The 16,334-nt window shown below is 28.7% G+C and overlaps 1 protein-coding gene across 1 annotated transcript in view; it reads right to left on the bottom strand.

Moving 5' to 3' along the window:
• Nucleotides 1-16,334, bottom strand: part of LOC107441168 (uncharacterized) — a 140,396-nt gene that overhangs the window by 7,752 nt on the left and 116,310 nt on the right. The window contains exon 4 of the mRNA XM_071181548.1: nt 12,380-12,531. Coding sequence (XP_071037649.1) covers nt 12,380-12,531 — 152 coding nt within the window. The remainder of the gene's footprint in view (nt 1-12,379; nt 12,532-16,334) is intronic.

Below are 16,334 nucleotides of genomic sequence, written 5' to 3' on the forward strand. Positions count from 1 at the left end.
AGCTTTGCCTCAATAGTTTGGCCTGACGAATGGTTGAAGGTTAATGTTAATTTTACTATAATTAGTCAATCTCGTGAACTGTAAACTTAGAGAACTTAAGCGAATTAAAAAGTTTTTACAATAAAATATAAAACTGATTGACCCAAAAGATAACTCCATGCGAAAAAGAAATATTGAATATATTTATTTTTATTATTTATTCCTTTAATTCATAATAGTAAAAAACTGAATTGTTAAAAAAACAAATGTTTACATTTTTTTAAATGATGTAATTTTTGAATGCGAAAATAAAATTTGAGCGCAATGAACACAATAGTTTCCAAATAGTCAAGTTTTAACAAAAGTCGTATGGTTAAATTTTGATTTTCACAACAACTATTCGACCAATTTCTTTCACAATTTGTATTTTGTCATACATATTTAAATTCTTAAAAATTGTGTAAACAGTTGTGTATCTTACAATTGCGTCGTAACTTAAAACATCATCTTCACTTATTAGCCAGCATATTTAAGGTAGGCCATTGAACCATTAAGATTGTATCTTATAATCTTATCATTAGATGAAAGTTTTTCCGGGTGTTCCGATATTCTGAAAACTGTGCATTAGATATAATAATAGTTAACAACATAACATCTATATTCTAATCTCACGTATTTTCTCTATAATCCATTTCAAGTCATATCAAGTACTATCAAAACAACTTTTTGATCTTCGAAAAAAAGTAATTTTACAAATTTTATAACAGTTTCCTCACTGTGCTATAAATGTTTACGTTCTTTACGGGTTAGTTTTAAAACAAAAATCTTTCGATAATTTAACATCTGTTTGCTTCATAACGACAAATAATTATTCAATACGCAAAATTGTCAACCTGCTTAACAGCTTTGCGTGAGGAGTAATTTGGAGTTAATAAAGGCTACTTTTATGGTTAGTTCACTACACTAAGTTTCGAACGAGACCTGCGAGAACCTGAATAAAATATTTTTAAAAGGTATATTCCGATATTTTCGCCTCTGATAGCCATAGGGTATCACTCCGTCACAATACAAAAGTTAAGAATGAAACGAAAGGTTAATTATTTTATTTAGTTTAAATAGAAAGAAATAATGAAAAATCTCTGGCCTGGACTAAGTTGAACACGCAAAATATAGGTTCAAATAGTGATTATATTTGCATTAAATGCCCGTTATTCATAACATCGTTAGATGTTTACGACAAACTACAAACCATTAGTTTTCAACAAAGCATAAATCCAAATAATTTCATTAAAACTATCATAAACACCATCATTGCCTTTTAATCTACTTTACCACACTTTTCTAAACATTATCCTCAGTTCTCCTCAAACTGGCTATTTCTAAAATCAGCTTTATTGTTATTTTAGGAAACACCAGGTAATCCAGAAGCCGCAATGTTTACTTTCAATTAACTTCAAGATGAAAGTAACAGGAAACGAAAGGATAAATATGCCGTCGACTAAACTTGCACTAAATTAAATTGATCCAGCATTCGAGGTCCCAGGAGAAACCGGTTTCCTCATTCAATTAAGCTAACTATTCACAACTAGAAGGTCCGGTGTACGGCTTGGCCTTTTGAAATTCCGGCTGTTTCACTTTTCCTTATTAATGCTGGTCTGCCTTATTAAATTTATGCGCGTGGGGTCCAAACAACATCAATTAATTCGTCGTTTGTCGTTTGTGTTAACCTGGAAAGTGACATCGAGAACTGGCGGTTGATAGATGACTTTCTAAGTCTATGTTGACAGTTCTTATCGCAGACAAGGAAGACGAGTTATCCTGTACCAGGAAATAATCATTCACGAGTTGAAGATGGGTTCGTAAAATAGAGAAAGAAAATAAAAAATAATCATCTTTGTTTGGAAAAGAATGATGCAAAGTTTTGAGAATATAATACCTTACTGTCAGATGAGAAATTGGAAAGGTAATTTAATGTGAAATATATATTGGCGAAGAATGTTGACTTTTTGATTTGTAAGACAAAAAAAACATATAGAGGCTTAAGTGAATTGTGAGGGACTTATTACTCCAATTTTGTTTAATCGAAGAGCTAAGTTTCTTTCTGCTGAATTAAAATAGATAATTTTCAATATTTTAAAAATTGATTGAATATTTTGATAAGTAAATACTGCCAGAACGCAATACAATTTCCCTAAAAATATTTTTTTGCTCAAATCTCTTCAAATTTACTCCTTATTCCTACGTTATCCTACACCTGGTCAGGGAAATTTGTAAATCTGCTAAAAACAAAATTTCCATACTTTATACTAGATTTGCTTCACACATTACATTAGTTTATGTAATATCGATTATTCACTATCTCTCAAGAGATAGTTAATAATTTTTGTTATATTCACATTATTGATAAGTTATCTATGCAGGACTTAAAAGTATAATTTAAACGTATTTCTAAAGATTATTGCATTAAAAATATGAAATAATCTGGCTTATTTACATTATTTGATCACATTCATGCAACAACATATGTTTTATTTAAGCAATAAAAAAGTATTATTAAATTAAAATAGAAAATTTATTCAGTTTTATAACTTTTATTCCATTAAGTTGCTTTTACTTTATGCAATTTTATTCATAAATAATAATTTCATGCAGAAAATGTCTGTCCCTAAAATATATATTACTGAGTTTATCAACTCTATTTAAATTTTTCCACATTTAAACTATTAAAGTAATTAAAACCGATGTATCTTCTTAATTAATTAGACTTGCTATTGATAGTATTCAAAAATAAAAACTTATACTGGGTCTATTTTTAATGACAGTACAATAACAATTGCTTTACAATTCTGATCTTAGTTTTGTACGATAATTATTTATTCAATTTTCATTGGTAATATTTTTAAACCTTTGTAATATTTAAAGTTGAAAAAAATTATATAATTCATAATTTTTGCGATAAACTAAGATAATAAAACTTAGGCAATTTTTTCACATATCATTTACCTTTTTCCAAATCATTTTTAACCCATCTATTAAGATAACGCAGAAAAATTTATGAAAATAAATTGTCTACTTTATTTTAAGTAGATTTAAGTCTTTATTAAGAAAAATCAGATATATTATTTTAATAAATAATAAATACTAAGCTGAAAATACAATAAATGTTGGAAAAATACAATTACAATAATTTCACCCTCAACACAAAAGCTAAAATTTGTTATCCTTATTAATAAAGCCATAAGACAACAATTTCTTTTCTCCTCCGAAACCATAACCAGTAAAGTTGTCGCTGGAGGTACTCTTAGCATCATTTGCGACAAACGATAGCGATAAGGATTAAGTTAGCCAAGGAATTAAAGGGATAGCGCCAAATCAGGAACATTTGGCGAATTATGATCGACCAAGTCTTTCTCTTTTATGGGGCACTCTGATAGCTAAATTCTTATTTACGACAACTGTGCACTAAATCCCATCGTTAACGACGTCACTGCTGGCCGTAAATGACTACCATTTATTGCATATGAATCATTAGGTTATTAAATAAAGCCCAATTCCATAGAGACACATTGAAAGATCTTAAGAAATAGACGCCAAATTCACCGCTAAACTTTTTTTTTCTCGCCATTGTTTAAATGCAAATGAATGAATTTGGAATAAAGTCATCATCGTAATTAATCCTCTGTGAGTTTGCTTTTGTTTTGTTTGCCAAAACAGTTATAAAGTAAATGAAATGGGCTCAGGACGATTGTTCAATCAATTTAAATGGATATTGGAGCGAGCTTTTTGCAGAAAGTATTTTGTTTGCTTAGTGTACCGTTTAAACGTCGTGCTGTTTAATTAGAAAAATAATTCTTATTCATTTTAATGTTCGTGTTTGAGTACATTTTAAATGAAAGTGTTTCGGAATTTTACTAAGAATTGTTATGAGCAGTTAAAAGTTAAATCTCCATTTTAAAAAGTGACATTATTACTTAGAGAATTGAAACAATTTTGTGCAATAAATTTTTCCCTTTTACAAGAAATGTTATCACAATTATAGGACATAATAACAATAAATATTTTCTGAAAACAATTTTATTTGATTCTTAAATTTTTAAGATGACCAACAAATTGAATTATAGAGATTATTATGAGATAGTACATAAAAAATTTATAATTACTCAGTATTTTATTGTGATAGAAAGCATGGCATTATAATATAAAAAATTAGAAAAAAAAGTTAATTCTTAAGTAATGTTTAAAAAGACAGTTTGGTAAAATGTGTGCATTACATTTGCATAATCTTTTGTACTTCCTTGTTCAGCAAGCAGTTGCCACCTGTGGTGTAACTACCACTACAATTATTAAATATCAATTCACTAGTATATAGGACATGCTAACTCTATTCAATTTTGATGTACCTTTTGATAGATTAAGTATGGCATTGTTGATTTCTACTCTCATCACATTGATGACTTTCGGACGTGATGTAAACACGCCTACCTTGACAGAAACTCCCACTTCTATTTGAACACGCCTACTTCGATGGATGGTCCACATTGAACAGTTGACTTGCTACTTGTGACTATAGCGTCATCTACCTCCTTGAGTTCTCGTTCATTAGCTACTCAGTCTCGATCACGCACAACATCACCCTGTATACACTCGACTGCTAATGGCAACACAGGAGCGACCACGATAGTTAACTTAATATAACTCTCTCAATCAGCGTTTAAAAGTACGGTGATCTCTATACAGTTCTCTCGGCTTCTCACGAATCAACTTGTGGTATCCGTATATAGAATTCCACCTCAGATATAATTCTGGTGGGGAATACTGTAGTGCGTCTACCACTACAAAAATACAATTCTCAAGTATATAAGACATGTTAACTCAATTCTGTGTTGAGGTACCTCTTCATAGATGAAGGTTGATATTGTCTATAATTACTATCCCCACATCACTCTCTCTAAATCATAATTTTTTCGTCAATGTATTAGAAATGATTGATAAATAATTCGCGCATCAATGGATTTACCTCGAACTGAATGGGTAATGAGATATCACTGCTATCTTTAAATATTTTTAATTCAATGTATACACACTGGCTCTAACTAATGTTACCTTATTTACACCAACACGGTGTCCGTTCTAGTAGTGGATGCAATGAAACCTGGTACATCAGGGTGCGTAGCCAAAGCTTTCAACAAAAAATAAGCACCTTTTAAGTACTTTTTAAGCACTCAAATAATATTTAAGTACTGCATACATTAACAAAATGCAAAATAATTTTCAAAGACTTTAGATAATCATAAGAAAATAACCAGTTTCTGACAAAGAACTCTTTTCTTGATTATATTAGCAGTTATAAAATGATCGAGAGATTTTTCGGTTCGATATGAGTGGGTGGAAAATGAAGTCAGAAATCGAGAATCTCGTGCAAAATGCAGCAGAGTTGCACATGAGAAGGCAATAATCTCCCCGAACCAAGCTCAGTCGATGAACATGCGGACTCGCAAGTATTTTATCAAACATGTAAAATGATTGGTGCTTTCATACGCTGTGGACCGACGGTACGCTGAAATGAATGGTGAAAACGTTGAATAGAGCAATGAGAAAAGCACGCTTTTGCATAATACGTCGCGAAAATCGACATTGTAACAAGAAAAAAAAATCTCATTCTTAAAAAGGGAAATTAAGCACTTTTTAAAAACACTCAATGAAAAAAGCACCTTTAAGGGCTTTTAAATAACGATAATCGAAAATAAGCACCTTTAAGCATTTTTTAAAAACGCTACACACCCTGTATGGGAGATACATTATGTATGGGAGAAACGTATTCTGCAATAAAAATATCTTAATATTGGACTTTGCTTTGCCTGGAGTAAAATGTGTCCAAACTCTTATTTCAGATTTGTTTTCATCATGATCCTTACATCTTTACCATATTTCATATAAATCAAATCAACGGTCTCGGTATTAGTGCTAACAGGGTGTAACCTTAATTATGAGCACCTGAATTCAGCAGGTAAAAAAAAAAAGCATTTTACCCCAACATTCAAAAAATGAAATTCCTAGAGGCAAGAAAAGTCCTCTTAAGAAGCGGTAAAGAGTAACACAAACTTTGCACATCGCGTCGGATATTGACAGTGCTGGAAGAAACTTAAATATTGATATCTAGAAAAATTAGCATTCATTTACGAAATCTTTATTACGCCCAAGCTTAAGACGATAAAATTAATAGTTTAAAATTTATAATGGTTTTATAGGCAAACGTACAATGTTTGACTTTTACTTATTTATGCATCTGAAATTGAATTTTAGACAGATGGAGAATAGTAATTTTTCACAACGAATGAAATAAATTAATCACGCATGTTTATCTAGGCTAATGAAATATTATTTCATATGTATTGTTGCGTTAAATCAAAGGAGATCAAATCGGCGTTGATAGATTAAATAGTTAAGGAGTATTTTAATGATTTATGAACAAAGAGTGTATTGTTTTATTCGACCCTATTTATGTATATGATACTGCTTTATAGTTAATAGTTCGTAATTAGTTTTAAGCTAAGCCAAGGGAAATAAAATAATAGCTAATAGAACCAATAGCTCTAAAGTTGAGGAGGTTTCATGCATAAAAAGTATTATTTTATTTTTCTAAAATATTTACATAATTGACTTTTTTTTCTAATTCAATTGAGTGTAAAAAACACACTAGAAGCAGTGTCTAAATCCTTCATTAGATAGTTATATATACTATGTACTTAGAATGTCAAAAGTGTAAATAACTTCATATCGAAAATAGCACTTTTTATATGTATAAACCCTTGCAACTTCGTGCCTAATTCGTACTCATTCAACTATAACTAACTTAGATTTATTTACAATTATGGCATTGCAGCTATGCAAATTCTCATATTGACGGCTTACTAAATGATTAATAATGTGTAAATGTTTTTCGGAATTTTGAGTTCACATAATTTCCCAATTACATACACCGAATAACATAACAAATGTAGCTGGCCGGATATTTGCTGGCCGGATATTTAACCTACAACAACACCTAAACACATATTTTACCTAAAAGTTTACGTGTTGCTAAACAGATTAAATTCCCACGTGCTGTTAATAATTTCGGAAGAAACTGAATCAAGATATCTTTCAAACTTGCTTCAACTACGAGGCCACGTATGGTAATAATTATGGATCCTTATGCTATAGTTAGGTTATAGTAATATCTATGGTTAGTTACAGCGACTAGTTAGAATATTGATAGGGTGGATTTAAAATAATCCTAGGATGGTACCAATTTAAAACATTGCTTTGATTATTACCAAGTAAAAGTAGTGCTAGGATAACTGTATTATCGCAAAAAACGATCTTTCTTGTACTTAATTATCACCTGATGTGCATTTTAGTTACGTTTACGCTTGACAACCTAAAAAATAAAACTCGAAATTTTAAGACATTTTTTGTTTAATATATCAACAAAAGTTTTTAAAAAAATCTTACGTGTCGCCGTGCTTTATAAACAAATTTTACAAAATCCAATTTTAACACTAATACTGAAGTAGAAGAAAGTTATCAATATCATCGTCGGGCAGATATTTTCACGCAGAAGTCTAACATCATGAATGATTCATATGCTTTTGCTTAATATTTACTCAACAGATTTCATTATAACATTAAGCCTTTCTTTTGAAAAGAAAATAACCATAGTAGTGTTTCCTTTTAAACACAGTATTATATAGTATTTCACTCAATATCAAATAGGAAATGTTATAGAATATATATTCGAACAATGGTTCCAGGCGTGACATGTGACTATGTATTACATAGTTACATATTCAGGGAACGCGTGTTGGAGTAGTTACAGGATAACTCCTCGTCAATAAGCAGGTGAATAGTTTGAACAGAAACCCCCTTGAGAGTTCATGCATCACACATAGCTCATATTACCCAATCATTTCCCTCTCTGTAACTTCCCCACATATCTAGATTTATATGTATATAACTCATTTTGTATCAACACACCGATTGTAGGATTAGGACTAGTAAACTGCATCATGGATAATTATCGAGTGAAAGATTTAATCTGTGAATTACAGCATAATATTATAATTCTTTTGCATTTTATAGATTATTAAATGAATTATAACCAAGTGAACTACAATTAAAATTTCATTTATAAATTATAATTGCCCACTATATACAAAATATGTTAACTATATGAGCAATTCTACAAGTAAACGCCAATTAGAAGGCCAAAAAAAATGGGGGGCGCGCTATTTTTAAATGAATTTTCTTCTTTTTTACTCCCTAAAAAAGCAAGAAAAAATCGTGAACATGAAATTTTTTCTTTGTGACATACTTTAATGACAAAATACCAAATTTAAATTTTTCCCGATTTTTTCAATTTACGAACTTTGATTAAATTTTTTTATTTTTGTTTTTTATGCTAAAATGTAATTGTATAGTATGAAATCTCTATAAATACATTTTAGAGAGACATTATAATAATATATTTATGTAAAAATCGTTTTATCTGAATAAATAACTCAGATAAATCATAACCATTTGGTATTCTGTCATTTAAAGTATGTCACAAGGAAAAAATTTCATGTTCACGATTTTTCTTGCTTTTTTAGGGAGTAAAAAAGAAGAAAATTCATATAGAAATAGCGTGCCCCCCCCCCACAAACTTTTTTTGCCGCCTAATTGGCGTTTATTTGTAGAATTGCTCATATATTTGATTTATGTTCATTTTAGAGACTATTAAATGGGTTATATGAGTTCTGAATTACATTGTATGAATTACAAAGTGAAATAAAATTAAATGAATTACAATTAAAGAATATTTTGTCATTGATTTTAATTCTTTTATATTTTCGATATTCTTAACAGAATTACAATTAATCATAATTATGTAAATTAGACTAATGCTTTTCTTTACATTCTAACCTTTTTACAAAGAATGTTTTTCTTTACATTCGACTGAGTTACAACTCTAGATTATTCTATGGATAATATGAATGTTTTTCGCACCTTTTTAAGAGTTTAAGTGAATTAAAATGTGACTAAAAACACAAATAAATTTCATTTTGTGATATATGTTTCAGTTTTCTTTTCGCATCTTTCACAAACAGTATTCGTATTTTTACTTGTTTAATTTTTCTATGCGATTTAAAGTGGTTACTCATTATAAAAATACCTTGATAACATATTTTTTATAATATGAAATCAGGACTTATATTTTAAATATACCTAATAAATCTAATAACTTTCATGTTCTTAAAATTTTGTTAAACTTTAAATAAATACACAATACTTATCAAACAAATATATCAGCTCAAATTTAGAGATTTAAAATTTTTCCACAAAAAAAAATTTAATTTCCATTTTGTTTTCGACGTGCAACGTGCTTTGATTGGCTAAGATATGATAAATACGATTATAATAAAGGATTTCACATTCACATTGTTTTATATCTGAAATATCATATAATTTAGTCAAATTTCTTTTTTTATTCATCTGTTTTTATGGGTTAAAGCGTAACAAAATCAGTAAGGTAATTCTCCTTTGTCCAATATTTCAGTCGAATTTGCAATAAACTTAGTGCAAGTTCCCTTAGTGAAAAGTTTCATTAGTCAAATAATTTGAAGAATCAACTAACCTAAGTGGTAAAGAAAACAGAAGACAATTAAGATCAAACATCATAGTTCAGTTGTTTGAATTTAAACCGAATCTAGATTCCAAACTGCTGATGAAGAGTTTAGAATCATTGTCTTCATTCAACAAAGTGTATTAAACAATTTTATTATAGTTAATTTTTTAATATGTATGCTGTTTTTAAAAAAAATAATTGTATCTGGAATGCATCCCAAAAAAGATCACTTTATAAATATCAAATTGTCTATTTTTAAAACAACATATTTAAAAATGTAATGGAACAATTGAAGTACGTGTATCCGTTTTAAATAGACAAAGACTTGTAACCAATGTTTTAATACATGTTTATGTATCGATTGCTTATATATAGACATGTTTATATATAGATGTGTCTATATAGAGACATGCTTATATATAGATATTAAATATTAAAGATTTAAAAAAGTTAAAATTTAACCAAAATTAGAAAAAAATAATACTGAAAATAATTTATCTTGTTAATTAAATAAATCTTGTCACCATCTCAGATGATTATATCAGCGAAAGTAGCTCTCTTTAATGCCGTATTAATATATTCTAACCCATACATCACTATAATAGAGTGAAAAGCAAGAAAGGAAAAAATCGATTAGCAAATAAAGTNTAATTTCCATTTTGTTTTCGACGTGCAACGTGCTTTGATTGGCTAAGATATGATAAATACGATTATAACAAGGATTTCACATTCACATTGCCTTATATCTGAAATATCATATAATTTAGTCAAATTTCTTTTTTTATTCATTTGTTTTTATGTTTTTATGGGTTAAAGTGTATCAAAATCAGTAAGGTAATTCTCCTTTGCCCAATATTTCAGTCGAATTTGCAATAAACTTAGTGCAAGTTCCCTTAGTGAAAAGTTTCATTAGTCAAATAATTTGAAGAGTCAACTAACCTAAGTGGTAAAGAAAACAGGAGACAATTAAGATCAAACATCATAGTTCAGTTGTTTGAATTTAAACCGAATCTAGATTCCAAACTGCTGATGAAGAGTTTAGAATCATTGTCTTCATTCAACAAAATGTATTAAATAATTTTATCACAGTTAATTTTTTAATATGCCTGCTGTTTTTTAAAAAAATAATTGTATCTGGAATACATCCCAAAAAAGATCAATTTATAAATATCAAATTATCTGCCTTTAAAATAACCTATTCTAAAATACAATGGAACAATTGAGGTACATGTATCTCTTTTAAACAGACAAAGACTTGTAATCAATGTTGTTAATACATGTTTATTATAGATATGTTTGTATATAGACAGGTTTATATATGGAGATAAAATATTAAAGACTTAAAAAAACTTAAAATTCAACCAAAATTAGAAAAAAATAATACCGAAAATATATGATCTTGTCATCAGCTCAGATGGTAATATCAGCGAAAATAGCTATATTTAATGCTGTATTAATATATTCTAGCCCATACAGCACTACAATAGTGTGAAAAGCACGAAAGGGAAAATAATCGATTCGTAAATAAAGTTTTATCAAGTACAAATCACAAAAATTCAAGAAAAATAGATTTGAGATTTGAAACAAGATTTTCAAAAATTTTGCAACAGAGTTAAAAAAAAAATCTAATTTAGGTATATGCATTTCTAAACTGAAAAAAGTATAGTCAAACTACCATAATATGGTGAAATTTACCGTGTTCCTCGCTTTATGGGAATACCAAATGGATTGGTAAGTTTCACCGAAATGTTTTGGTTATGATTTTGGTAAAACTAAGAATAAAATACTGTCTTGTAATCTGCGATAAAATTTGGTTGTATTGATATTTTACAGCATAATATAAAAAAGAAATTAATTCGCTTAAATTTAATTTTCAGTTCCTTATGTTTTACTAAATTGGTAATAGGAGCATTAATTTTGAAAACTAGAATTTTCCGTATACTGTTACCATATAAATGAAAAAATACCGAATGAATGGTTTGATTACTGAATATTTCGGCTTAATTAACCAGAATTATGTTTTTTTTCACATGGCATGCCATTACTATGCAGTGTGGTAATTTAACCAGAATTTTTTTTTTCGTGTAAAACAAGTTTATGGTTTTGTGCTTTGAAAAGAAACTGGCGGTCAGGATCATTTCATGATGTATAGTTTGAACTATAAAATTTAATTTAGTTTTCATGAAAATTAGAAAACAAAATAAGTCAAATCAAGTTAGGTTTCATGAGAATTTTCAATATGAATTATTTATTTTTAATGCAGAAGGGAAAAACGTAACCAACTTTCAATTTTCTTTTAAAGATTGAGATTTATTTCATTAAAAATTAAGAAGTAGAAACATTATATAACATTTTGCTTACGGCTGGTATAACTGGTGGACAAAAATGGCGAATTTCATCATAAGTACTAAGAGCCGGAAGCAAAATGTTAATTATTTTAGAAGCATTTTTTTTATTATTTTACTGTAATTTTGTTCATCAATAAATCAAAAAAAAAAGAAATATTTAACACTAGTGTAAAAAAGGCAGATTATGATGGTAAAAAAATAGACATATGCCATACAAAAAGTAAAAATGTTAATGGCTTAAAAATATTATGTAAAGCCGATTTCATAATAGATGCTACAACACATCAACTCACCAAAAATATGAACCTTGCATAAAATGCTAAGTAAAAAGTAAAAGAAATTCGAGAAGAGATTTTAAAAAAACTATATAAATAACTCTAATTGCTAACAGGCGCTTTGCTCTTACCTCCTTTTTACCAGTGATAAGTTCATCATTAATGTACCATTCTAGATTTGCAGCTGGTTTTGATTTGGAAGATGTGCAATTTACAAGAACGATATCACCAACTTTGTACTTGGGTAGACCTCCCGTAATTCGAGGACCTTCTGTAGGTAAAACTGCAAGAGAAGAAGAAATACACAATGCTACTTAAAAGGTTGCTTTCAATTTTTTTTTCATTGATGGCATAGTTATGGAATTTTTTGTAACATAATTTGTTGGGTATTTATAAAAAAAAGCGCTAAGTATACGATAAAATATTGGGTACTTATGATTTATCCAGCCAATCATTTTCGCCAACATTGCCCCCAAAGTCATTTTTGGCATGTTTCAAATTTATTTTAATATAGTAATTTATTGTTCAGAAATTGCCAAAATACGATGATTACTTATTGCATTAAAAAAAAAGATAATATTTAAATATGAATCATTTCTAAACTTATCCTCAGATATGGAGAAAGTAATTGACGAGACAATATGTAAGCGCCAAATATTTTGAGTTAATTGATCTCCTATGTACTTTTTAAGGTGTACAGGATATTTGATATATATTTTTATAACTAACGAAGGAGAAATAATACAGCGTAAAACATACAAAACATATAATAGAAATTCTTAAGAATGTTTATTTAAGAGATTTTTTGCAGTGCAACTTAAAGTTATTAAATAGGTCATTTGTTTCGCTATTCCTTAATTTTAAATTTTTTTAATTGCTATAAATGGGAAACTAATTATCCTGTTTATTTCCGATTCCGTTTTACAAGTTATCTCGTATAGTGTAAAAAATTTGAAAACAATTAAAGGTTAAAAATATTTTAATAATTTTATTTTAACAGTTTGTCTGATATCGCTATCTTTTATTACATTTACATTACTACATTATTTTATTATTTATGTAGACATTAAAAGTATTGCGAGCGACTAAAGGTTCAAAACGAATTATTATGTTCCTAAATTCTATCACTTCTTAAAATGTGAGTCAATATTTATTGCATTATAACTGCATAATTACATAATTAATTACACAACTGCATAATTACGCTATAAAAATTGAAGCATTACAGAAAATCTTGCAGAGTTGCCAGAGGATTTCAGTATGACCTGGAGAAAAAAAACAATGGCGAAAGATACTAATAATAAAAAATACACAGTATCTTTGTAAATAAGAGATTTTTCCATATTATAGGGTATAATAAAAATCTGTACAGGTGATGACGAAAAAATTAAAGTTTAATTTGATGCAGACAAAGAGACTAATGTTCGATGAGAAAAAGATGTTCGATGACCAATGACGAGTATTATACGAGGAAGTTTTGCGTTCGCATTCGGACCCAAATGTGACCGCTGTAGATATCCGTGACCACCATACGAAAGAAGGGGGTGGCACCCAACCGATCTGAGGTAGGAAATTTTTTAGACACTGTTTGAATTTTTATTCTATAATTATGATAAAATAACCGGCAGAAGTCTGTTCATCAGATCAACCTGATAGTTTACGGTAAAGAACATTTTTTTACCTTCACGGCTATGAAACCGTTTACAACTAATATAGTTATAAACCCATGAATACAAAATTATACTGTATTATAACCATTCACCACTAACATATTTTCAAAACCGTAAAAAATAAATACCTAGGCAAATACCTAAAAATATCTAGACTTTTTATTAATAATGGGCATTGGAGAGTTCTGGACTCAAATAGGGGAACGTAGGACAGTGGAAACATGTCATGAAGAGAATTGATGAAATATTGTGGTGTTAACGCTGGAACTCGAATCCCATTTCAATTGGTCATGAAACTGATAGATTAACCTGCTCGGCTATAATATGTACTAATCTATAACGAACTGTGTGACTTCAAAAGGTGGGTCTATTTGGTGCTGTAAAATTCTGGTCGTTTAACCTTATTAGGTGAAAACAGTTAATAAACGGTTTTTCCCACAGGTAACAGTTACCGTTTTAATTACGATAATTTGACTGTTTTCCTTAAATATGGTGGAATAACAATTAATTAAATTGTTATAAAACCATTTTTCTGAGAAATCTCTAACAGTGTATCAGCAGCCGTAGACTCAGCCGCTGCGATTCATTTGTATGAAGCAAGGCAAGTAAATTGCAACTGTAGAACATTTTTGAATACCCGAAAGCTTTCTTTGCTTAACATCTGGAGGAACTCGACGCGAACAAGAAATTTTTCTTTACTTAACATGTCTAGGAAATTAAGGCGAGTTTCACCTTATATTCTTTTCTTCCGTTTTTCTTTTGTTGCTCAAAGTGTCCTGTTCGTTAGTTTTTGATTATTAAAAAAATTTATACATGAAACAAAGAAAAGTCTGTGTCAATAGTTTTAAGTAGGTTTATTAAATCTTTTCACTGATTAAAAGTAGTTATATCGTAAATTACTGTATTTTTAAAAAAAGAAAATTTCCCTGAAAATGTTGCGGAATTTCCTTTTTAAACATGGTTTATTCTTATTTCTCTGTTCTGTGACCATTTAAATATTTGGTAGGGCCCATTTGAACTCATGCATTAAGTTTTAGTTTTGAGTTCTTGTTATTGCAATGTAATTTTTATTTACACAGTTCTTATTTTATATTTATTTGACGAAATTATTGAAAGAGGAAACATTCCATTAATTTTCAATTTGACTTTAGATATTAATTTTTGACAGGATATTATTTATTTAAAAAAACAATTTTATACCATAAACTAAATAAAGGCAAAGAAAAAAAAGCAATGCAATCCCAATAAATTATGGAAAGGAGCAAACAAACACAGAAATAAAGTGAACAAGTTCTTTTTTAGTCTGTAGGTCTATGCTAGCGACTACAGAATTTAGTTTATATATTATAATAAAAATAAAAATAGGAAAAAGAAACATGAAAGGAAATGCAAAAAAATTTACAAAATGCAAATAAATGAAAAATATTAATTTTAAAAAAAGACAACTAGAAGTGTCTTGCTTAAAGCAAGTTAAAACTTCCAGTCATAAAATCTCAACATTATAAATTCTTGAAACGTATAAAGATAAAAAAGAAGATAAAAGGTGAATAAAACTACTATAAGAAAACATCTTCTACGTTAGGTAGAGAAAATTTAAAAATTTTTAAGAGTTTAAAAAATTATTTAAACTATTTGCACTTCAACAGGCAGGAAATTAAAGTATTTTTGAGAAAAAAGACTGAAAACTTTTACGAAAAATTTTCTTAATAGGCAAATGTAAATTAAATTTGATTAGATCTTCCCCACACGCGTCTTTTATGCTACAAGCGTTTGAGTTTTCGTAAGAATGTAGTCGTAGTTTGTAAAATAATAAATTAAGGATTAGCAAAATGTAGTGGCAATGGTGTTGATACGTTCATTTTTATTTAATAAAAATTGAAGAAATTGGTTTTGAAGATTACATATTTTTAATGATAATTGTATAATTCCAACTCCAAACAGATGAGCCATATTAAAAATGAGAGTGCACCCAAGCATAAGTTTTTAGGAAAAAAATATTTACAATTTACACTGAAAAAAAAACGTATAATCAAAACTACCCGTGTTTCTGCCTCTTTGGGAAAACCTATAAGTATACATTAGTGATTTTTGTAATGAATTTTGTAAAAATTAAAATTAAAATATAGTTTTATTATCATTCTGTTTGTATGATTCTGTCCAACACCCTGCTGCAAAGGGAGTCCTAATAATGTATGGTTTTTTACTGTGAATAAATCCTTGAGGCCTTCTTTGCCGTGCGGTGTCATAGTTCCACCAAACCACTCTGAAGCGTAGATATAAAGCTTTCGAACCCAGCAGTCTTACTTAAACGAGAGCTTTTTGTGTTTCAAATGGAAAACATTTTATAATTCCTTTTTATATTTGCTATAAAACCTATATATATATATATATATATATATATATGTATATATATATG

Source organism: Parasteatoda tepidariorum, chromosome 5 (assembly GCF_043381705.1).
Source record: "Parasteatoda tepidariorum isolate YZ-2023 chromosome 5, CAS_Ptep_4.0, whole genome shotgun sequence".
NCBI lineage: Eukaryota > Metazoa > Arthropoda > Arachnida > Araneae > Theridiidae > Parasteatoda > Parasteatoda tepidariorum.